Source organism: Calidris pugnax, unplaced genomic scaffold (assembly GCF_001431845.1).
Source record: "Calidris pugnax isolate Ruff unplaced genomic scaffold, ASM143184v1 scaffold150, whole genome shotgun sequence".
Classification (NCBI taxonomy): domain Eukaryota; kingdom Metazoa; phylum Chordata; class Aves; order Charadriiformes; family Scolopacidae; genus Calidris; species Calidris pugnax.
In genome coordinates, this window is record NW_015091300.1 from 743,687 (window position 1) to 760,884 (window position 17,198).

Consider the following 17,198-nt stretch of genomic DNA (forward strand, 5'->3'; position numbering starts at 1 on the left):
GAGAGGAACCTGATGAACTTCAACAAGGGCAAGTGTGCAGGGTGCTGCACCTGGAGAGGAATAACCCCCTGCACCAGGACAGGGTAGGGGTGACCTGCTGGAGAGCAGCTCTGAGGAACAAGACCTGGGAGTCCTGGAGGACAACAGGATGCCCATGAGCCAGCAATGGGCCCTGGTGGCCAAGAAGGCCAATGGCATCCTGGGGGGCATCAGGAAGAGTGGGACCAGCAGGTGGAGGGAGGTCATCCTGCCCCTCTGCTCTGCCCCTGGGGAGGCCGCAGCTGGAGCACTGGGTCCAGTTCTGGGCTCCCCAGTTCCAGAAGGACAGGGAAGTGCTGGAGAGGGGACAGCAGAGGCCTACAAAGATGCTGAGGGGCCTGGAGCATCTCTCTGCTGAGGAAAGGCTGAGGGACTTGGGGCTTTTGAGTCTGGAGAAGAGAAGACTGAGGGGGGATCTGATCAAGGCCTAGAAATACTTGAAGGGTGGGTGTCAGGAGGATGGGGCCAGGCTTTTTTCAGTGGTGCCCAGAGACAGGACAACAGGAAACGGGCACAAATTTGACCATAAGAAGTTCCATCTCAACATGAGGAGGAACTTCTTTGCTGTGAGGGTGGCAGAGCCCTGGCAGAGGCTGCCCAGAGAGGTGGTGGAGTCTCCTTCTCTGGAGATATTCAAACCCCACCTGGATGGGCTCCTGTGCAACCTGCTCTGGGTGGACTTGCTTTGGCAGGGGGTTGGAGAAGATCATCTCCAGAGGTCCCTTCCAACCCCATAGCATTCTGTGATTCTGTGATAATTATGCCAATAAGTCTGAGTAATAATAAAGTAATTTGAGTTCCTGCGATCTCACGCTCAGTAAAGAATTCAACTACTAAGAGGAAATACATCAACATTTCTCAACTTCACAAACCTCTGTGAGGGTATAGGCCTCCTCTGCTGTGCATTCAGCTTTCACCGTAGGGTTGCTCAGTGCAAATATGATGGGTCTCTCGTTGATGGAGGCCATTGCTTTGATCACGTCCTGAGAGAAGAGCCGCCCAGCTCCTGCAACTCCTGAAGGAATGGAAACGCATCGAAATACGATCAATATTTGAGCTCCTCAGGGCAGAACGACAGCGACTGGAGATTAAGTTTGTGCCACCCCTGAATTCTCCTGCTCGGAGCAATGCATCTCAGGCTTTTCTAGCAGTAAGAGATGGAAACCAGGCACTGCTTAAAATCCTCATTTTCACAGGAACACCTAATTAATCTGCTCCAAAAGCCTATTTTGCATTATTTTTTTTGGTATTTATCTGTGTAAAGAACACTTATCACTGCCCTGGATAAACCAGTGGGAAGTCCAGGCTCTCCTTCAGGATTCATTCTCACTGGTTGTTAACTGCAAAATCCATGACATAGGTATTTCTGACAGCACCCAAAAACATATGTACATCATTTTATGTATTTGTACCTTCGTATACCACCTACAAACTCTGGCCAAAAAACTTGTCTTTTCCAAATAAATCACGTGCAAAGGAAATGACAGATTTGTAGCAGGAAATACCTGTAATCCCATCTGACCTCTGCAGACAGCAGAGAGTTATAAATCAATACCCACATGTGGCAGTGACTTCAGAGGTATTGGCCATGTGGAGTATAATACAGCTCCTTCAAGCCATGCTGCTGGCAGGTCCTGGCCAGAGAAGCTGACTTGGGGAAGGAAGCTCAGAAAAAAATACATTGCTCAAGTTAGAGAACTCCTGCAAAGCAGAAAATGCGGTGTTTGGGGTGTTTGTGACTGCTCTTTGCCTTGCTGCTGGTGTAGAAAATGTGTCTGGGGAAAAAAAAAAGGTTTTGTTTTTGTCTTCCTGACCCTTAGTTCCCTTTCTTACAGTTTCAGTTCATTGTGGCCGTGCAATCCCTGAGAACATGCTCGGGGTTTTCTAAGAAAGGTCCAACACCAGTTGGACAAGGACTAGATGAAGCAGTTAACAAGGACACAAGAAGAGTAATGTGTCCAGCTCTGGGGTTCCTCAGCACAGGAAGGACATGGACCTGTTGGAGCAGGTCCAAAGAAGGTCAACCACGGAGATGGCCTGAGGGCTGGAGCCCCTCTGCTGGGAGGACAGGCTGAGAGAGTTGGGGTTCTCCCACCTCCATTTACTTTTGCCAGAAGACAAGAAAGAACTGTAGTACAAGAAAGAAGACAAGAATGAACTCTCCAACTGGAGAGTTGGGCAGAGAGCAACCTGATGAACTTCAACAAGGGCAAGTGTGCAGGGTGCTGCACCTGGAGAGGAATAACCCCCTGCACCAGGACAGGGTAGGGGTGACCTGCTGGAGAGCAGCTCTGAGGAACAAGACCTGGGAGTCCTGGAGGACAACAGGATGCCCATGAGCCAGCAATGGGCCCTGGTGGCCAAGAAGGCCAATGGCATCCTGGGGGGCATCAGGAAGAGTGGGACCAGCAGGTGGAGGGAGGTCATCCTGCCCCTCTGCTCTGCCCCTGGGGAGGCCGCAGCTGGAGCACTGGGTCCAGTTCTGGGCTCCCCAGTTCCAGAAGGACAGGGAAGTGCTGGAGAGGGGACAGCAGAGGCCTACAAAGATGCTGAGGGGCCTGGAGCATCTCTCTGCTGAGGAAAGGCTGAGGGACTTGGGGCTTTTGAGTCTGGAGAAGAGAAGACTGAGGGGGGATCTGATCAAGGCCTAGAAATACTTGAAGGGTGGGTGTCAGGAGGATGGGGCCAGGCTTTTTTCAGTGGTGCCCAGAGACAGGACAACAGGAAACGGGCACAAATTTGACCATAAGAAGTTCCATCTCAACATGAGGAGGAACTTCTTTGCTGTGAGGGTGGCAGAGCCCTGGCAGAGGCTGCCCAGAGAGGTGGTGGAGTCTCCTTCTCTGGAGACATTCAAACCCCACCTGGATGGGCTCCTGTGCAACCTGCTCTGGGTGGACTTGCTTTGGCAGGGGGTTGGAGAAGATCATCTCCAGAGGTCCCTTCCAACCCCATAGCATTCTGTGATTCTGTGATAATTATGCCAATAAGTCTGAGTAATAATAAAGTAATTTGAGTTCCTGCGATCTCACGCTCAGTAAAGAATTCAACTACTAAGAGGAAATACATCAACATTTCTCAACTTCACAAACCTCTGTGAGGGTATAGGCCTCCTCTGCTGTGCATTCAGCTTTCACCGTAGGGTTACTCAGTGCAAATATGATGGGTCTCTCGTTGATGGAGGCCATTGCTTTGATCACGTCCTGAGAGAAGAGCCGCCCAGCTCCTGCAACTCCTGAAGGAACAGAAATGCATCGAAATAGAATCAATATTTGAGCTCCTCAGGGCAGAACGACAGTGACTGGAGATTAAGTTTGTGCCACCCCTGAATTCTCCTGCTCAAAGCAAAGCATCTCAGGCTTTACTCTGGCCAAAAAACTTGTCTCTTCCAAATAAATCACGTGCAAAGGAAATGACAGAGTTGTAGCAGGAAATACCTGTAATCCCATCCGACCTCTGCAGACAGCAGAGAGTTATAAATCAATACCCACATGTGGCAGTGACTTCAGAGGTATTGGCCATGTGGAGTATAATACAGCTCCTTCAAGCCATGCTGCTGGCAGGTCCTGGCCAGAGAAGCTGACTTGGGGAAGGAAGCTCAGAAAAAAATACATTGCTCAAGTTAGAGAACTCCTGCAAAGCAGAAAATGCGGTGTTTGGGGTGTTTGTGACTGCTCTTTGCCTTGCTGCTGGTGTAGAAAATGTGTCTGGGGAAAAAAAAAAGGTTTTGTTTTTGTCTTCCTGACCCTTAGTTCCCTTTCTTACAGTTTCAGTTCATTGTGGCCGTGCAATCCCTGAGAACATGCTCGGGGTTTTCTAAGAAAGGTCCAACACCAGTTGGACAAGGACTAGATGAAGCAGTTAGCAAGGACACAAGAAGAGTAATGCATCCAGCTCTGGAGTTCCTCAGCACAGGAAGGACATGGAGCTGTTGGAGCAGGTCCAGAGGAGACCACGGAGATGGCCTGAGGGCTGGAGCCCCTCTGCTGGGAGGACAGGCTGAGAGAGTTGGGGTTCTCCAGCCTGGAGAAGAGAAGGCTCCAGGGAGACCTCAGAGCCCCTTTCAGTCCCTCAAGGGGCTCCAGAAAAGCTGGGGAGGGACTCTGGATCAGGGAGGGGAGCTATAGGATGAGGGGGAAGGGTTTTAAACTAAAAGAGGGGAGATTGAGATGAGATGTGGGGAAGAACTTCTTTGGTGTGAGGGTGGTGAGAGCCTGGCCCAGGTTGCCCAGAGAAGCTGTGGCTGCCCCATCCCTGGAGGGGTTCAAGGCCAGGTTGGAGGGGGCTTGGAGCAACCTGGTCTGGTGGGAGGTGTCCCTGCCCAGGGCAGGGGGGTGGAACGAGGTGATCTTTACGGTCATTTCCAACCCAACCCATTCTATGATAAGATGCAGAAGGAGCACCACAGCTCCAATGAAGGATGCCTTGAGAGCTGACCTGCAGCTCAGTATATTTTCAAGCTGCAAACTGACCTGGCATTTTCATCTTATTTAAACCAGCAGAAACACAGATCACTGTCACCAACCTCCTTGGAGCCACGTTAGCAAATTAAATACAGCAAATAACCAAATGATGGAAAACCAGCAACAAAAATAACCTTACTTACCGATGATAGCTGAAGGCCGAAGTACATTCACTGCCTCTACAAATGTCTTTGGTATCTTCTCTGGAGCCTTATGTGTAAACGGTTCTTGATTGGAATCTACCTTTTGTTCTCGGCCCTAGAGATGAAAAAGTTGAATTTTTGTGTGTGAGAAGGACACAGAAAGCATTGGCCATCTCTACTGTGGTATTTTCAAGGCATGGTGCACCCCTACCTCTACGAGTAAACCATATTTGTCAAACATCCATATTCTCCTGTAGGCTTCCTCAGCAGAAACACCGCTTTCCGTCATGGCCATAACAATGAGGTTGGCGATTCCCAGGGCAGCCTTGTAGATAAAAAGAAACAATTTTCATTTTTAGCGAGTCACAAAAGAGGTTTGTCATCACAAACACCCCCCTGTTCAAGATCTCCATGAAAATAATTTAATAAGTCAGCTCTGCGACCCAAGCAACGTTGGCCTAGATGGGGACATGCTCCTGGGATCAACAGTGTCACACCTTCAAGGAAAAGTGGTGTGGTAAGTAGGACTAGGGAGGTGATCATTCCCCTGTACTGGGCACTGGTGAGGTCCCATCTCCAGTGGGGTATCCAATTTTGGGCCCCATACCACAAAAAAGACATTGAGGGGCTGGAGAGGGTCCAGAGAAAGGCAACGGAGCTGGTGAGGGGTCTGGGGAACAAGAAGGGTCTTCTGAGGAGCATCTGAGGGAGCTGGGGGGGTTCAGCCTGGAGACAAGGAGGCTGAGGGGAGACCTTCTCGCTCTCTCCAACTCCCTGAAAGGAGGGTGTAGCCGGAGGGGTCGGTCTCTTCTCCCAAATAACAGGCGATGGGACAAGAGGAAATGGCCTCAAGTTGCACCAGGGGAGGTTTAGGATGGATATTGGGAAAAATTTCTTCCCTGAAAGGGTTGTCAAGCTTTGGAACTGGGTGTCCAGGGCAGTGGTGGAGTCACCATCCCTGGAGGGATTTAAAAGCCGGGCAGACGTGGTGCTGAGGGACATGGGTTAGTGGTGGCTTTGGCAGCATTGGGTTGATGGTTGGACTAGATGATCCAAAAGGTTCCTTCCAACCTGGACAATGCTATGAAAACAGAATGATGGCTTTTCTGGGTACTGTGCCCCCCTGCCTGTACCAGTTCAGCACCCACAATAAACCAGCCCAACCAGCCAATAAGAACAAGGAAGTGCTGCAGCTTCCTGTCAAGAAACCACAGGCTGGTGTTTTGTGTCCACCTGCTTTCTGAACCTCTTTCTGCTCCCGCTGCCAAAGATACAGGCCTTGGAGGCAGAGGGCAGAGAGTAGATGTTGGCAAGGTCTTCCCTCCATCTCCCTTTTCCTGGCTCGCTGCACAGGCTGCTAAGCCTGGCAGGAGAATGGAAACGCATCGAAATACGATCAATATTTGAGCTCCTCAGGGCAGAACGACAGCGACTGGAGATTAAGTTTGTGCCACCCCTGAATTCTCCTGCTCGGAGCAATGCATCTCAGGCTTTTCTAGCAGTAAGAGATGGAAACCAGGCACTGCTTAAAATCCTCATAAATTAAAAAGTTGATTTTTTTTTTTGTGAGAAGGACAAGGAAAGCACTGGCCATTCCTATTGTAGTATTTCAAGGCATGGTGTACCCCTACCTCTACGAGTAAACCATATTTGTCAAACATCCATATTCTCCTGTAGGCTTCCTCAGCAGAAACACCGCTTTCCGTCATGGCCATAACAATGAGGTTGGCGATTCCCAGGGCAGCCTTGTAGATAAAAAGAAACAATTTTCATTTTTAGCGAGTCACAAAAGAGGTTTGTCATCACAAACACCCCCCTGTTCAAGATCTCCATGAAAATAATTTAATAAGTCAGCTCTGCGACCCAAGCAACGTTGGCCTAGATGGGGACATGCTCCTGGGATCAACAGTGTCACACCTTCAAGGAAAAGTGGTGTGGTAAGTAGGACTAGGGAGGTGATCATTCCCCTGTACTGGGCACTGGAGCAATGCATCTCAGGCTTTTCTAGCAGTAAGAGATGGAAACCAGGCACTGCTTAAAATCCTCATTTTCACAGGAACACCTAATTAATCTGCTCCAAAAGCCTATTTTGCATTATTTTTTTTGGTATTTATCTGTGTAAAGAACACTTATCACTGCCCTGGATAAACCAGTGGGAAGTCCAGGCTCTCCTTCAGGATTCATTCTCACTGGTTGTTAACTGCAAAATCCATGACATAGGTATTTCTGACAGCACCCAAAAACATATGTACATCATTTTATGTATTTGTACCTTCGTATACCACCTACAAACTCTGGCCAAAAAACTTGTCTTTTCCAAATAAATCACGTGCAAAGGAAATGACAGATTTGTAGCAGGAAATACCTGTAATCCCATCTGACCTCTGCAGACAGCAGAGAGTTATAAATCAATACCCACATGTGGCAGTGACTTAAGAGGTATTGGCCATGTGGAGTATAATACAGCTCCTTCAAGCCATGCTGCTGGCAGGTCCTGGCCAGAGAAGCTGACTTGGGGAAGGAAGCTCAGAAAAAAATACATTGCTCAAGTTAGAGAACTCCTGCAAAGCAGAAAATGCGGTGTTTGGGGTGTTTGTGACTGCTCTTTGCCTTGCTGCTGGTGTAGAAAATGTGTCTGGGGAAAAAAAAAAGGTTTTGTTTTTCTCCAGTGGGGTATCCAATTTTGGGCCCCATACCACAAAAAAGACATTGAGGGGCTGGAGAGGGTCCAGAGAAAGGCAACGGAGCTGGTGAGGGGTCTGGGGAACAAGAAGGGTCTTCTGAGGAGCATCTGAGGGAGCTGGGGGGGTTCAGCCTGGAGACAAGGAGGCTGAGGGGAGACCTTCTCGCTCTCTCCAACTCCCTGAAAGGAGGGTGTAGCCGGAGGGGTCGGTCTCTTCTCCCAAATAACAGGCGATGGGACAAGAGGAAATGGCCTCAAGTTGCACCAGGGGAGGTTTAGGATGGATATTGGGAAAAATTTCTTCCCTGAAAGGGTTGTCAAGCTTTGGAACTGGGTGTCCAGGGCAGTGGTGGAGTCACCATCCCTGGAGGGATTTAAAAGCCGGGCAGACGTGGTGCTGAGGGACATGGGTTAGTGGTGGCTTTGGCAGCATTGGGTTGATGGTTGGACTAGATGATCCAAAAGGTTCCTTCCAACCTGGACAATGCTATGAAAACAGAATGATGGCTTTTCTGGGTACTGTGCCCCCCTGCCTGTACCAGTTCAGCACCCACAATAAACCAGCCCAACCAGCCAATAAGAACAAGGAAGTGCTGCAGCTTCCTGTCAAGAAACCACAGGCTGGTGTTTTGTGTCCACCTGCTTTCTGAACCTCTTTCTGCTCCCGCTGCCAAAGATACAGGCCTTGGAGGCAGAGGGCAGAGAAGAGTGATGGCTCTTCTGGGTACTGTGCCCCCCTGCCTGTACCAGTTCAGCACCCACAATAAACCAGCCCAACCAGCCAATAAGAACAAGGAAGTGCTGCAGCTTCCTGTCAAGAAACCACAGGCTGGTGTTTTGTGTCCACCTGCTTTCTGAACCTCTTTCTGCTCCCGCTGCCAAAGATACAGGCCTTGGAGGCAGAGGGCAGAGAGTGGATGTTGGCAGGTCTTCCCTCCATCTCCCTTTTCCTGGCTCGCTGCACAGGCTGCTAAGCCTGGCAGGAGAAATAAGGTAGAGGGAAGCGCAGAGCAGATCTCACTGCTCAGGCAACAACACGCCATCGGCCAATTACTGCAATCTGGACTTTCCCCAGCTGGAGAAAATTTCAGCTAATTAAGTTATTTTGTCAGCACCACAGAAGCAATTTTGCTGATAGACCAAGAAGCACGGTACTGGTCCTGACGCTGCGGCCCCAGTAACTACCTAGTGTCTGTTGCAAACAGATACTTGCTGAGAAAACCACTGTGTATTCCTTCCCAGTGCTATAAAAATTAACATACTTTTTCTCCCCATTTCCTACTAAGTCACAGAATGGGTTAGAAGGGACCTCTGGAGATCATCTAGTCCAACCTTCTCCCAAAGCAGGGCCACCCAGAGCAGGTTGCACAGGAACGTGTCCAGCTGGGGGTCGAATGTCTCCAGAGAAGGAGACTCCACCACCTCTCTGGGCAGCCTCTGCCAGGGCTCTGCCACCCTCACACCAAAGAAATTCCTCCTCATGTTGAGATGGAACTTCTGATGGTCAAGTTTGTGCCCGTTCCCTCTTGTCCTGTCCCTGGGCACCACTGAAAAAAGACTGGCCCCATCCTCCTGACACCCACCCTTCAAGTATTTGTAGGCCTTGATCAGATCCCCCCTCAGTCTTCTCTTCTCAAAAGACCCAAGTCCCTCAGCCTTTCCTCATCAGAGAGATGCCCCAGGCCCCTCCTCATCTTTATAGCCCTCTGCTGTCCCCTCTCCAGCAGTTCCCTGTCCTTCTGGAACTGGGGAGCCCAGAACTGGTCCCAGTGCTCCAGCTGGAGCCTCCCCAGGGCTGAGCAGAGGGGCAGGATGACCTCCCTCCACCTGCTGGTCCCACTCTTCCTGATGCCCCCCAGGATGCCATTGGCCTTCTTGGCCACCAGGGCCCATTGCTGGCTCCTGGTCATCCTGTTGTCATCCATAGCTTTACAGTAAATTCCCCTTCAACTACAGACAAGACCCTGATGCTTTTTTTAAGTCCACACAAGACAATGAAAAACTTGAGTCCTTGCAAACGTTAAACAACTTTCACATAATCCTATTTAAGCAGGTAGTCCCTTCTGTTAACGGGTGGGCTTTACATAAAAAGTTCTGCAACGGAATTCAGAAAATTCAAATCACCACAAGTCCTAAAGAACCAGAAAATCCACAGTTAAATCTCTTGTTCTAGAGCCGTGAAGGGAACTCACCTCTCCTGCTCCAAGGAACAGCACCTTCTGCTCTGCAAGTGGTTTCCCGGTGGCTCTCTGCGCCGCCAGCAGTCCTGCCAACGCCACCGAAGCGGTCCCTGTCAAAGCAGTACAAATCTAAGGCCAGCTGGAGAGATGTACACAACAGATAATGGTTTTAGGGAAGGGTTTTGCTATATACATTAAGGAACATGAACAAAGGCCATACCTTGGATATCATCATTGAAGGTACAGTATTTCTCTCTGTATTTTCTTAAAAAGCGAAAAGCGTTGTGGTTGCCAAAGTCTTCAAATTGGATAAGGGTGTTCTGGCCATACCTACAGAACATGGCAAATATTCACAGAATCACAGAATCTTCTAGGTTGGAAGGGACCTTCAAGATCATCTTGTCCAACCGTCAACCTCACTGACAAAAATAGACACCCACACAACAAACTATTTATCACAAACTATCCTATCACTAGACACGTCAAGAAATTAAAGAATTTGAAAACAAATCTTCCACATAATCAATTAACTTTAGAAAGATGATGTCCTCATGATCTCCTCAAGCCTTTCATGGCTTAAACCAGTTCTGCCTTCGTTCTGTGCATATTTAACAGGGAACTACAAGCAGATGTTCCAGGTCACAGAGAAAAATCACTACAGAGCCATAAAAACAGCCATGTGCCTTGACTTCTAGTCCTGTCCTTTTTCCTTAAATGACTGTTTCAAGGACAGTGTGTGATGGATTTTTAATTTTTGGCCATATTTCCCTGCAGAATATTCAGTGTCACATACCTGTCTGTAATGGCTTCCATAAATTCATCGATCAGGTCATCGTAGACCTGCGAGCGATCCCTTTTTTGGTACAGGCCCATATAAAACGGATCTTTTAAGAGAGTCTGCAAAAAAAAAAAAATAAAAAAATAAATAAAGACTTTTTTTAGGGATAACTTATGGCTAAGGTCAGTCATACTCACTGTATTATCAGTTCCAACATCGATGCACACAGGCAAGCATTTATCTGGATGAATTCCTGCACAGGCTGTATATAAACACAGTTTTCCTACTGGAATTCCCATCCCATACACACCCAGGTCTCCGAGGCCCAATATTCTTTCTCCATCAGTGACGACAACAGCCTGAAAACAAAAAGGAGGTGAAATTATAGAGGGTTACCGAAATTTATAAATTTTGGCGCGATACCAATTGTGGTTTTTTCCAGGCAAAAATTCAGGTCTGTTTATACAGTACAGATTGCAAGGAATATTTTACTGTTCTACTCCTTTTTTCTTTGTTGAAATTCACTGCTCAAATCATGAAAGCTAAGTATCATAGAATCACAGAATGGTTTGGGTTGGAAGGGACCTTAAGGATCATGGAGTTCCAACCCCCTGCCCTGGGCAGGGACACCTCCCACCAGACCAGGTTGCTCCAAGCCCCCTCCAACCTGGCCTTGAACCCCTCCAGGGATGGGGCAGCCACAGCTTCTCTGGGCAACCTGGGCCAGGCTCTCACCACCCTCACACCAAACAAGTTCTTCCCCACATCTCATCTCCATCTCCCCTCTTTCAGTGTCAAACCCTTCCCCCTTGTCCTATGGCTCCCCTCCCTGATCCAGAGTCCCTCCCCAGCTTTCCTGGAGCCCCTTGAGGGACTGGAAGGGGCTTTAAGGTCTCCCCGGAGCCTTCTCTTCTCCAGGCTGAGCAACCCCAACTCTCTCAGCCTGTCCTCACAGTAGAGGTGCTCCAGACCTCTGATTATTCTTCTGGCCCTCCTCTGGACCTGCTCCAACATGTCCATGTCCTTCCTGTGTTGAGGACTCCAGAGCTGGACAAAGTATCCCAGGTGGGGTCTCATGAGTGCAGAGCAGAGGGTGGAATCACCTCCCATGACCTTCTGGCCACGCTTCTTTTGATGCAGCCCAGGATGGGGTTGGCTTTCTGGGCTGCCAGCGCACTTTGTTGGCTCACGTTGAGCTTCTCATCCACCAACACCCCCAAGTCCTTCTCCTCAGGGCTGCTCTCCAGCCATTCTTCACCCAACCTGTATTTGTGCTTGGAATTACCATGTCCCAGGTGCAGGACCCTGCACTTGGCTTGGTTGAACTTCATAAGATTTGCACAAGCCCACCTCTCCAGCCTGTCCAGGTCCCTCTGGATGGCATTCCTTCCCTCCAGCATGTCGACCGCACCACACAAGTTGGTGTCGATGGCAAACTTGCTGAGGGTTCAAGTAGGAAGGATCCAAGCTGCCCCATGGAACTGCAGTTTGTAACATGGGTTTGTCATTTCTTGTAAATCCAGACATCAAAAAAGCTTGGGGAAATGTCATTCACCTCACCTCCTCTTGTGGTTCTCCACCCAACTGGGTCATACAGGTTTCAATGGCAAAAATCTGTGCTCCCAACTACTTCTGTGTCCTCATCTGAGGTACAACATCTCCTCTCATACTGCTACGTAACACAATAAGTAAGATCCAGAGGGACATCCCCCAACACCTCCCCAAAAGGTGGAATAACAAAGTAATTGAAGTTTAGCAAGTCCAGAAGTTTAGCAATCCAGTCATTACTGTCTACTCAAACCATAAACCTCCTGTTTAGGATAAAACACTGCTCTTCAAGATATATTCTTCAGCTATATTTTGCCATCATCATCAAATAACTGCCAAGGACGTGTTATTTAGCATTTACATTTCCATCAAATACTAATAAATCTTAAGAAGCTCAACTCAGATTAAATAACAACTAGAAAAAAAATGTATAAAGTAAGGTAGTACCTTAACATCATTCTCTGGCCAGTTGTTCACGATTGACCTTATGTGGCCTCTGTCTGAGATGGAAATAAATAATCCTCTGAAAGAAATTTAAAAAAAAAACAAAGGAGAAATATTTTACATGTTGCAATCAGAATTTTCACCTTGCTTTGTAAAACCCAATGTCAAAGAGGAAAAATTTCTTAAAATTGACAGCGTTGCAATCACTGACATCAATCTCTAATCCACAAAGTCTATGCGGCTACTTGGACACTCTAAAATAAGAACACAGAGAAAATACTTATCATGAGGCGACCTGGGTTTTACACTCCTACAGATATTCACCTTTAATACTCCTCTAGGGCAAAACACCTCTGGTGTTAGCGTCAGATAGGACAGGATCTATGTTCTCCTGCAAGGACACGAGAAGGGAACGTGATCCTAAGCCTGGCTTTACCTTCATGAAGCCAACGTTCACACCATCACGTGTGGTGAGGGGAAGGAAAAGAGAGGAAAGACAGGGACTGAGCATCTTTTCTTCTCCAACATGAGGAGAAAAGTGCTTCCTGCTGGTGGGTGTTCCTCCACGGGAACGTGGGAGGGGAGGCAAAGGAGTAGAAAGGAGCAGAGGTGAAGAGAAGTGTGTGCATTTCTTCTGAGCTCCTGCCCATGCTGCTGTGTCTTCTACAGACAACTTCTTGAGGGGGACAGTTTTCAAGCTGGTCTATAATACATACAGACAAGTGGAAAAGGAAAAGTAGTATGTGAGAACTAAGAGGACATCTCTCACATGCCCTTGTCCCAGATCAGGAGCAAAACCATGAGTTTCCTTCTGTTTTTATCACAGCAGCAGCGTTGCAAGTTGGAGTCCTCATAGCAGTGAAGGATCAACCCTTCCTCCACACAGCACTAAAGCCCTCAAGGAAGAGAGCTCTAGAAATACTCTTGGAATTGCAGTCAAAAGTATCATGGAAATGAGCTGAAATGACTACCAGTCTGAACTGGTTTCCTCAACACAGAGCTAATAACCTGAAGGGTTGAAATCATGGCTGAACCCAAACCAGATCCCAGCCAAGCGTATTGACTGTGTCAGAGTGACTGAAAGGTGACTCCTGAACTCCTGCACCCAAGATGTCACATCGTGCTGCTCCACAGAGCACACAATCCCAGAATGGTTTGGGCTAGAAGGGACCTTAGAGATCATCCAGTTCCAATTGGTTGAATTGACCAGGTTGCTCCAAGCCCCCTCCAACCTGGCCTTGAACCCCTCCAGGGATGGGGCAGCCACAGCTTCTCGGGGCAACCTGGGCCAGGCTCTCACCACCCTCCCAGCAAAGAAGTTCTTCCCCACATCTCATCTCCATCTCCCCTCTTTCAGACGTGATCCTAAGCCTGGCTTTACCTTCATGAAGCCAACGTTCACACCATCACGTGTGGTGAGGGGAAGGAAAAGAGAGGAAAGACAGGGACTGAGCATCTTTTCTTCTCCAACATGAGGAGAAAAGTGCTTCCTGCTGGTGGGTGTTCCTCCACGGGAACGTGGGAGGGGAGGCAAAGGAGTAGAAAGGAGCAGAGGTGAAGAGAAGTGTGTGCATTTCTTCTGAGCTCCTGCCCATGCTGCTGTGTCTTCTACAGACAACTTCTCGAGGGGGACAGTTTTCAAGCTGGTCTATAATACATACAGACAAGTGGAAAAGGAAAAGTAGTATGTGAGAACTAAGAGGACATCTCTCACATGCCCTTGTCCCACATCAGGAGCAAAACCAGGAGTTTCCTTCTGTTTTTATCGCAGCAGCAGCAGCGTTGCAAGTTGGAGTCCTCATAGCAGTGAAGGATCAACCCTTCCTCCACACAGCACTAAAGCCCTCAAGGAAGAGAGCTCTAGAAATACTCTTGGAATTGCAGTCAAAAGTATCATGGAAATGAGCTGAAATGACTACCAGTCTGAACTGGTTTCCTCAACACAGAGCTAATAACCTGAAGGGTTGAAATCATGGCTGAACCCAAACCAGATCCCAGCCAAGCGTATTGACTGTGTCAGAGTGACTGAAAGGTGACTCCTGAACTCCTGCACCCAAGATGTCACATCGTGCTGCTCCACAGAGCACACAATCCCAGAATGGTTTGGGCTAGAAGGGACCTTAGAGATCATCCAGTTCCAACCCCCTGCCCTGGGCAGGGACACCTCCCACCAGACCAGGTTGCTCCAAGCCCCATCCACCCACACCAAAGAAGTTCTTCCATTTATCTCATCTCCATCTCCCCTCTTTCAGTGTCAAACCCTTCCCCCTCGTCCTATGGCTCCCCTCCCTGATCCAGAGTCCCTCCCCATCTCTCCTGGAGCCCCTTGAGGGACTGGAAGGGGCTCTAAGGTCTCCCTGGAGCCTTCTCTTCTCCAGGCTGAACCCCCCCAACTCTCTCAGCCTGTCCTCACAGCAGAGGGGCTCCAGCCCTCCCAGCATCTCCGTGGCCTCCTCTGGACTTGTTCCAACAGGTCCATGTCCTTCTGATATTCTTCTCATGAGAATCTCTCCAGCACTAGGATCCTTTGCCACCAACATGAAATGATAATAAAAGTAGCAGCAATATATATCTATTATTCTTACTTTGGTCTCCTGAAGATGTGTCCATACTGGGAGCAGGCAAGGCCTACTGTTGGTGTGTACACAATTGGCATTAACCGCTCAATATCATCTTGTAATACCCTGTAGAATAATTTTTCATTTCTCTCTTGGATTCCCATTATGTAGATATACCTGAAATGGACAAAAAAGAAAAAAAATAATCACTTATTGTTTCACATTTATGCTGATTTAAAACAATGTGAAAAATGCCAAAGCAAAAACCAAACTTGCTTCGTATTATTTCTTCATGGAACTCCTGTTTCCTCTGAAATCAGGCTTTGAGCATTAAAAAAAACATGGAAAAGAGCTGAAGTGAAAATATTGGATATGACATAACGTGCACGCTAACAATTTAAACATGCAGTGTGATAAAAAGATAACCCATGGAATTATTACAGGATGCAGCTGGGAGTCTCATTACCGTTAAAAAAACCCCCAAAAACCAGTGAAAGAATTGTTCATCCAAAAAACTACGGTCCTGACAGTAAGGTCTTGTTAATCCTAACGATAATACAGATGTAAACCAAATTAACTCCTACCAAATGGTTCCTTTTGAAGGACTTACCCTGGTGTGTAAATTAAACCTGCATTTTGGCACGTTTACCTACCAACCTACTGTGTTATCAACTTATATTTGGTCTCGTTGACCCCACAACGTAAAGAAAACAAATTAGAGAACTTGTCTTAGGCTACAGCACCCGGGTGCTTTGTCAATACAGATGACATGACTGTTTTGGATCAGCCACTGACACGACACGGATTTAAAAGTCATCTTTGGGTTTTTGATGACAACAAAAGAGTTTTGATGTGGTCCAGTAAAGCCTCAAACCCTTCCGATGCTCCTCTCACCTTTAGGAGAATGTGTATTTTTACATGCAGATATACATCATGTGAAAGCACTACCAGGATGCCAAAAACATGCTATTTAAAAAAAAACCAAATAAATCAAAGTATTTCACATTTTTTTTCAGCAAACCAGTGGGATAAATAAACAAAAAAAATCTAAAAAAATTACTCATCACAAGACTCAAAATTCTAACTCTCTAATTCCTTTCCAGCAGTAACTACTGTATGTGATAAATATGATAAACGTTGCTTTTCCTACCTAATTATCAAACCCTTGATTTACCTTCACTCTCACATATTTTTCTACCATTTGCTCACTGCCCCTTTCCCCCTATCTAGTATTTCTGTGCCCTAACAACCTGCCACCCAAATCCTACATATTTATTACAAAAATATATATTACATGTTACAGCAAGGGTTGCAGCTCTGTTACTACTTTGAGCGTGGTCTTTTTTGTTACCTTATGATTATGAAATAAAAGCAGTTTTCTTTGTAAAAGTGAAAATAGCCCCCAACAACTGAAAAAAAACCCACTGGAGGCAGAGAAACCTTGTTTGGTTTTGCCCAGGAGATATTTTACATCAATTTTCAGTTACTTGCATGACAAACCAAGGCCAGAAGAAGGCTTACTTTTCCAAGGGGTCGCTCATTTTGGCCAAATTCTTATGGAAGCGTAAGGCTTGAATGTCTTGTGTCTCTATTTTAGGAGGTAGAAGTCCTTGCAGCCCAAGCATCTGGCGTTCGTGTAACGTAAAGGCCATACCCTGAAAACAAGAGAGGTGAGAAATAATTAGCGGTTCTTCCTCTACTATTTCTATTTATAATGTCTTTCTATTTGCTATTTCAGATGATCCACTGCCTCGTTTTCTCAGGGCAGGTGCCAGAGCAGGCAGGGGTTGGATAGATTTCCCTCTGCCAGGGTTCTCCTCATCCTTTGAGGGTGCCCCTTTTGACCACAGCTTTTCTGCAGCTCTCACATCGTCACACCCTTTGCCAGATTTTCATTTCACTGAAACTGGAGAACACCTAAGAGATCCCACTAGAGACAAGATAAGGTTTAAAAGTGAAATAACAGCCGCTTCTTGAATTGTTTTACAGGAACATAAGGTTGACCAAGAACATGTGGGTCACCCGGTTTGGTCCCTACGTAACGTTTAATCCACAGAGTTCTCTTTGACTTGTTCCATTTACAGAATCACAGAATGATATGGGGTTGGAAGGGACCTCTGGAGATCCTCTCCTCCAACCCCCTGCCAGAGCAGGTCCACCCAGAGCAGGTCCCACAGGAACTTGTCCAGGTGGGTTTGATTGTCTCCAGAGAAGGACACTCCACCGCCTCCCTGGGCCGCATCTTCCAGGGCTCTGCCACCCTCACAGCACAGAACTTGCTCCTCATCGTTAGGTGGAACTTCTTATATTCAAATATGGGCCCATTTCCTCTTGTCCTGTCCCTGGGCACCACTGAAAAAAG

At 47.5% G+C, this 17,198-nt stretch overlaps 1 protein-coding gene across 1 annotated transcript in view; it reads right to left on the reverse strand.

Moving 5' to 3' along the window:
• ME2 (malic enzyme 2, NAD(+)-dependent, mitochondrial) overlaps positions 1-17,198 on the reverse strand; it is a 44,434-nt gene that overhangs the window by 4,759 nt on the left and 22,477 nt on the right. The window contains exons 4-11 of the mRNA XM_014960785.1: positions 12,282-12,357; positions 10,484-10,645; positions 10,302-10,405; positions 9,729-9,838; positions 9,521-9,618; positions 6,277-6,390; positions 4,646-4,760; positions 3,132-3,274 (exon numbers count right to left, since the gene is read on the reverse strand). Coding sequence (XP_014816271.1) covers positions 3,132-3,274; positions 4,646-4,760; positions 6,277-6,390; positions 9,521-9,618; positions 9,729-9,838; positions 10,302-10,405; positions 10,484-10,645; positions 12,282-12,357 — 922 coding nt within the window. The remainder of the gene's footprint in view (positions 1-3,131; positions 3,275-4,645; positions 4,761-6,276; positions 6,391-9,520; positions 9,619-9,728; positions 9,839-10,301; positions 10,406-10,483; positions 10,646-12,281; positions 12,358-17,198) is intronic.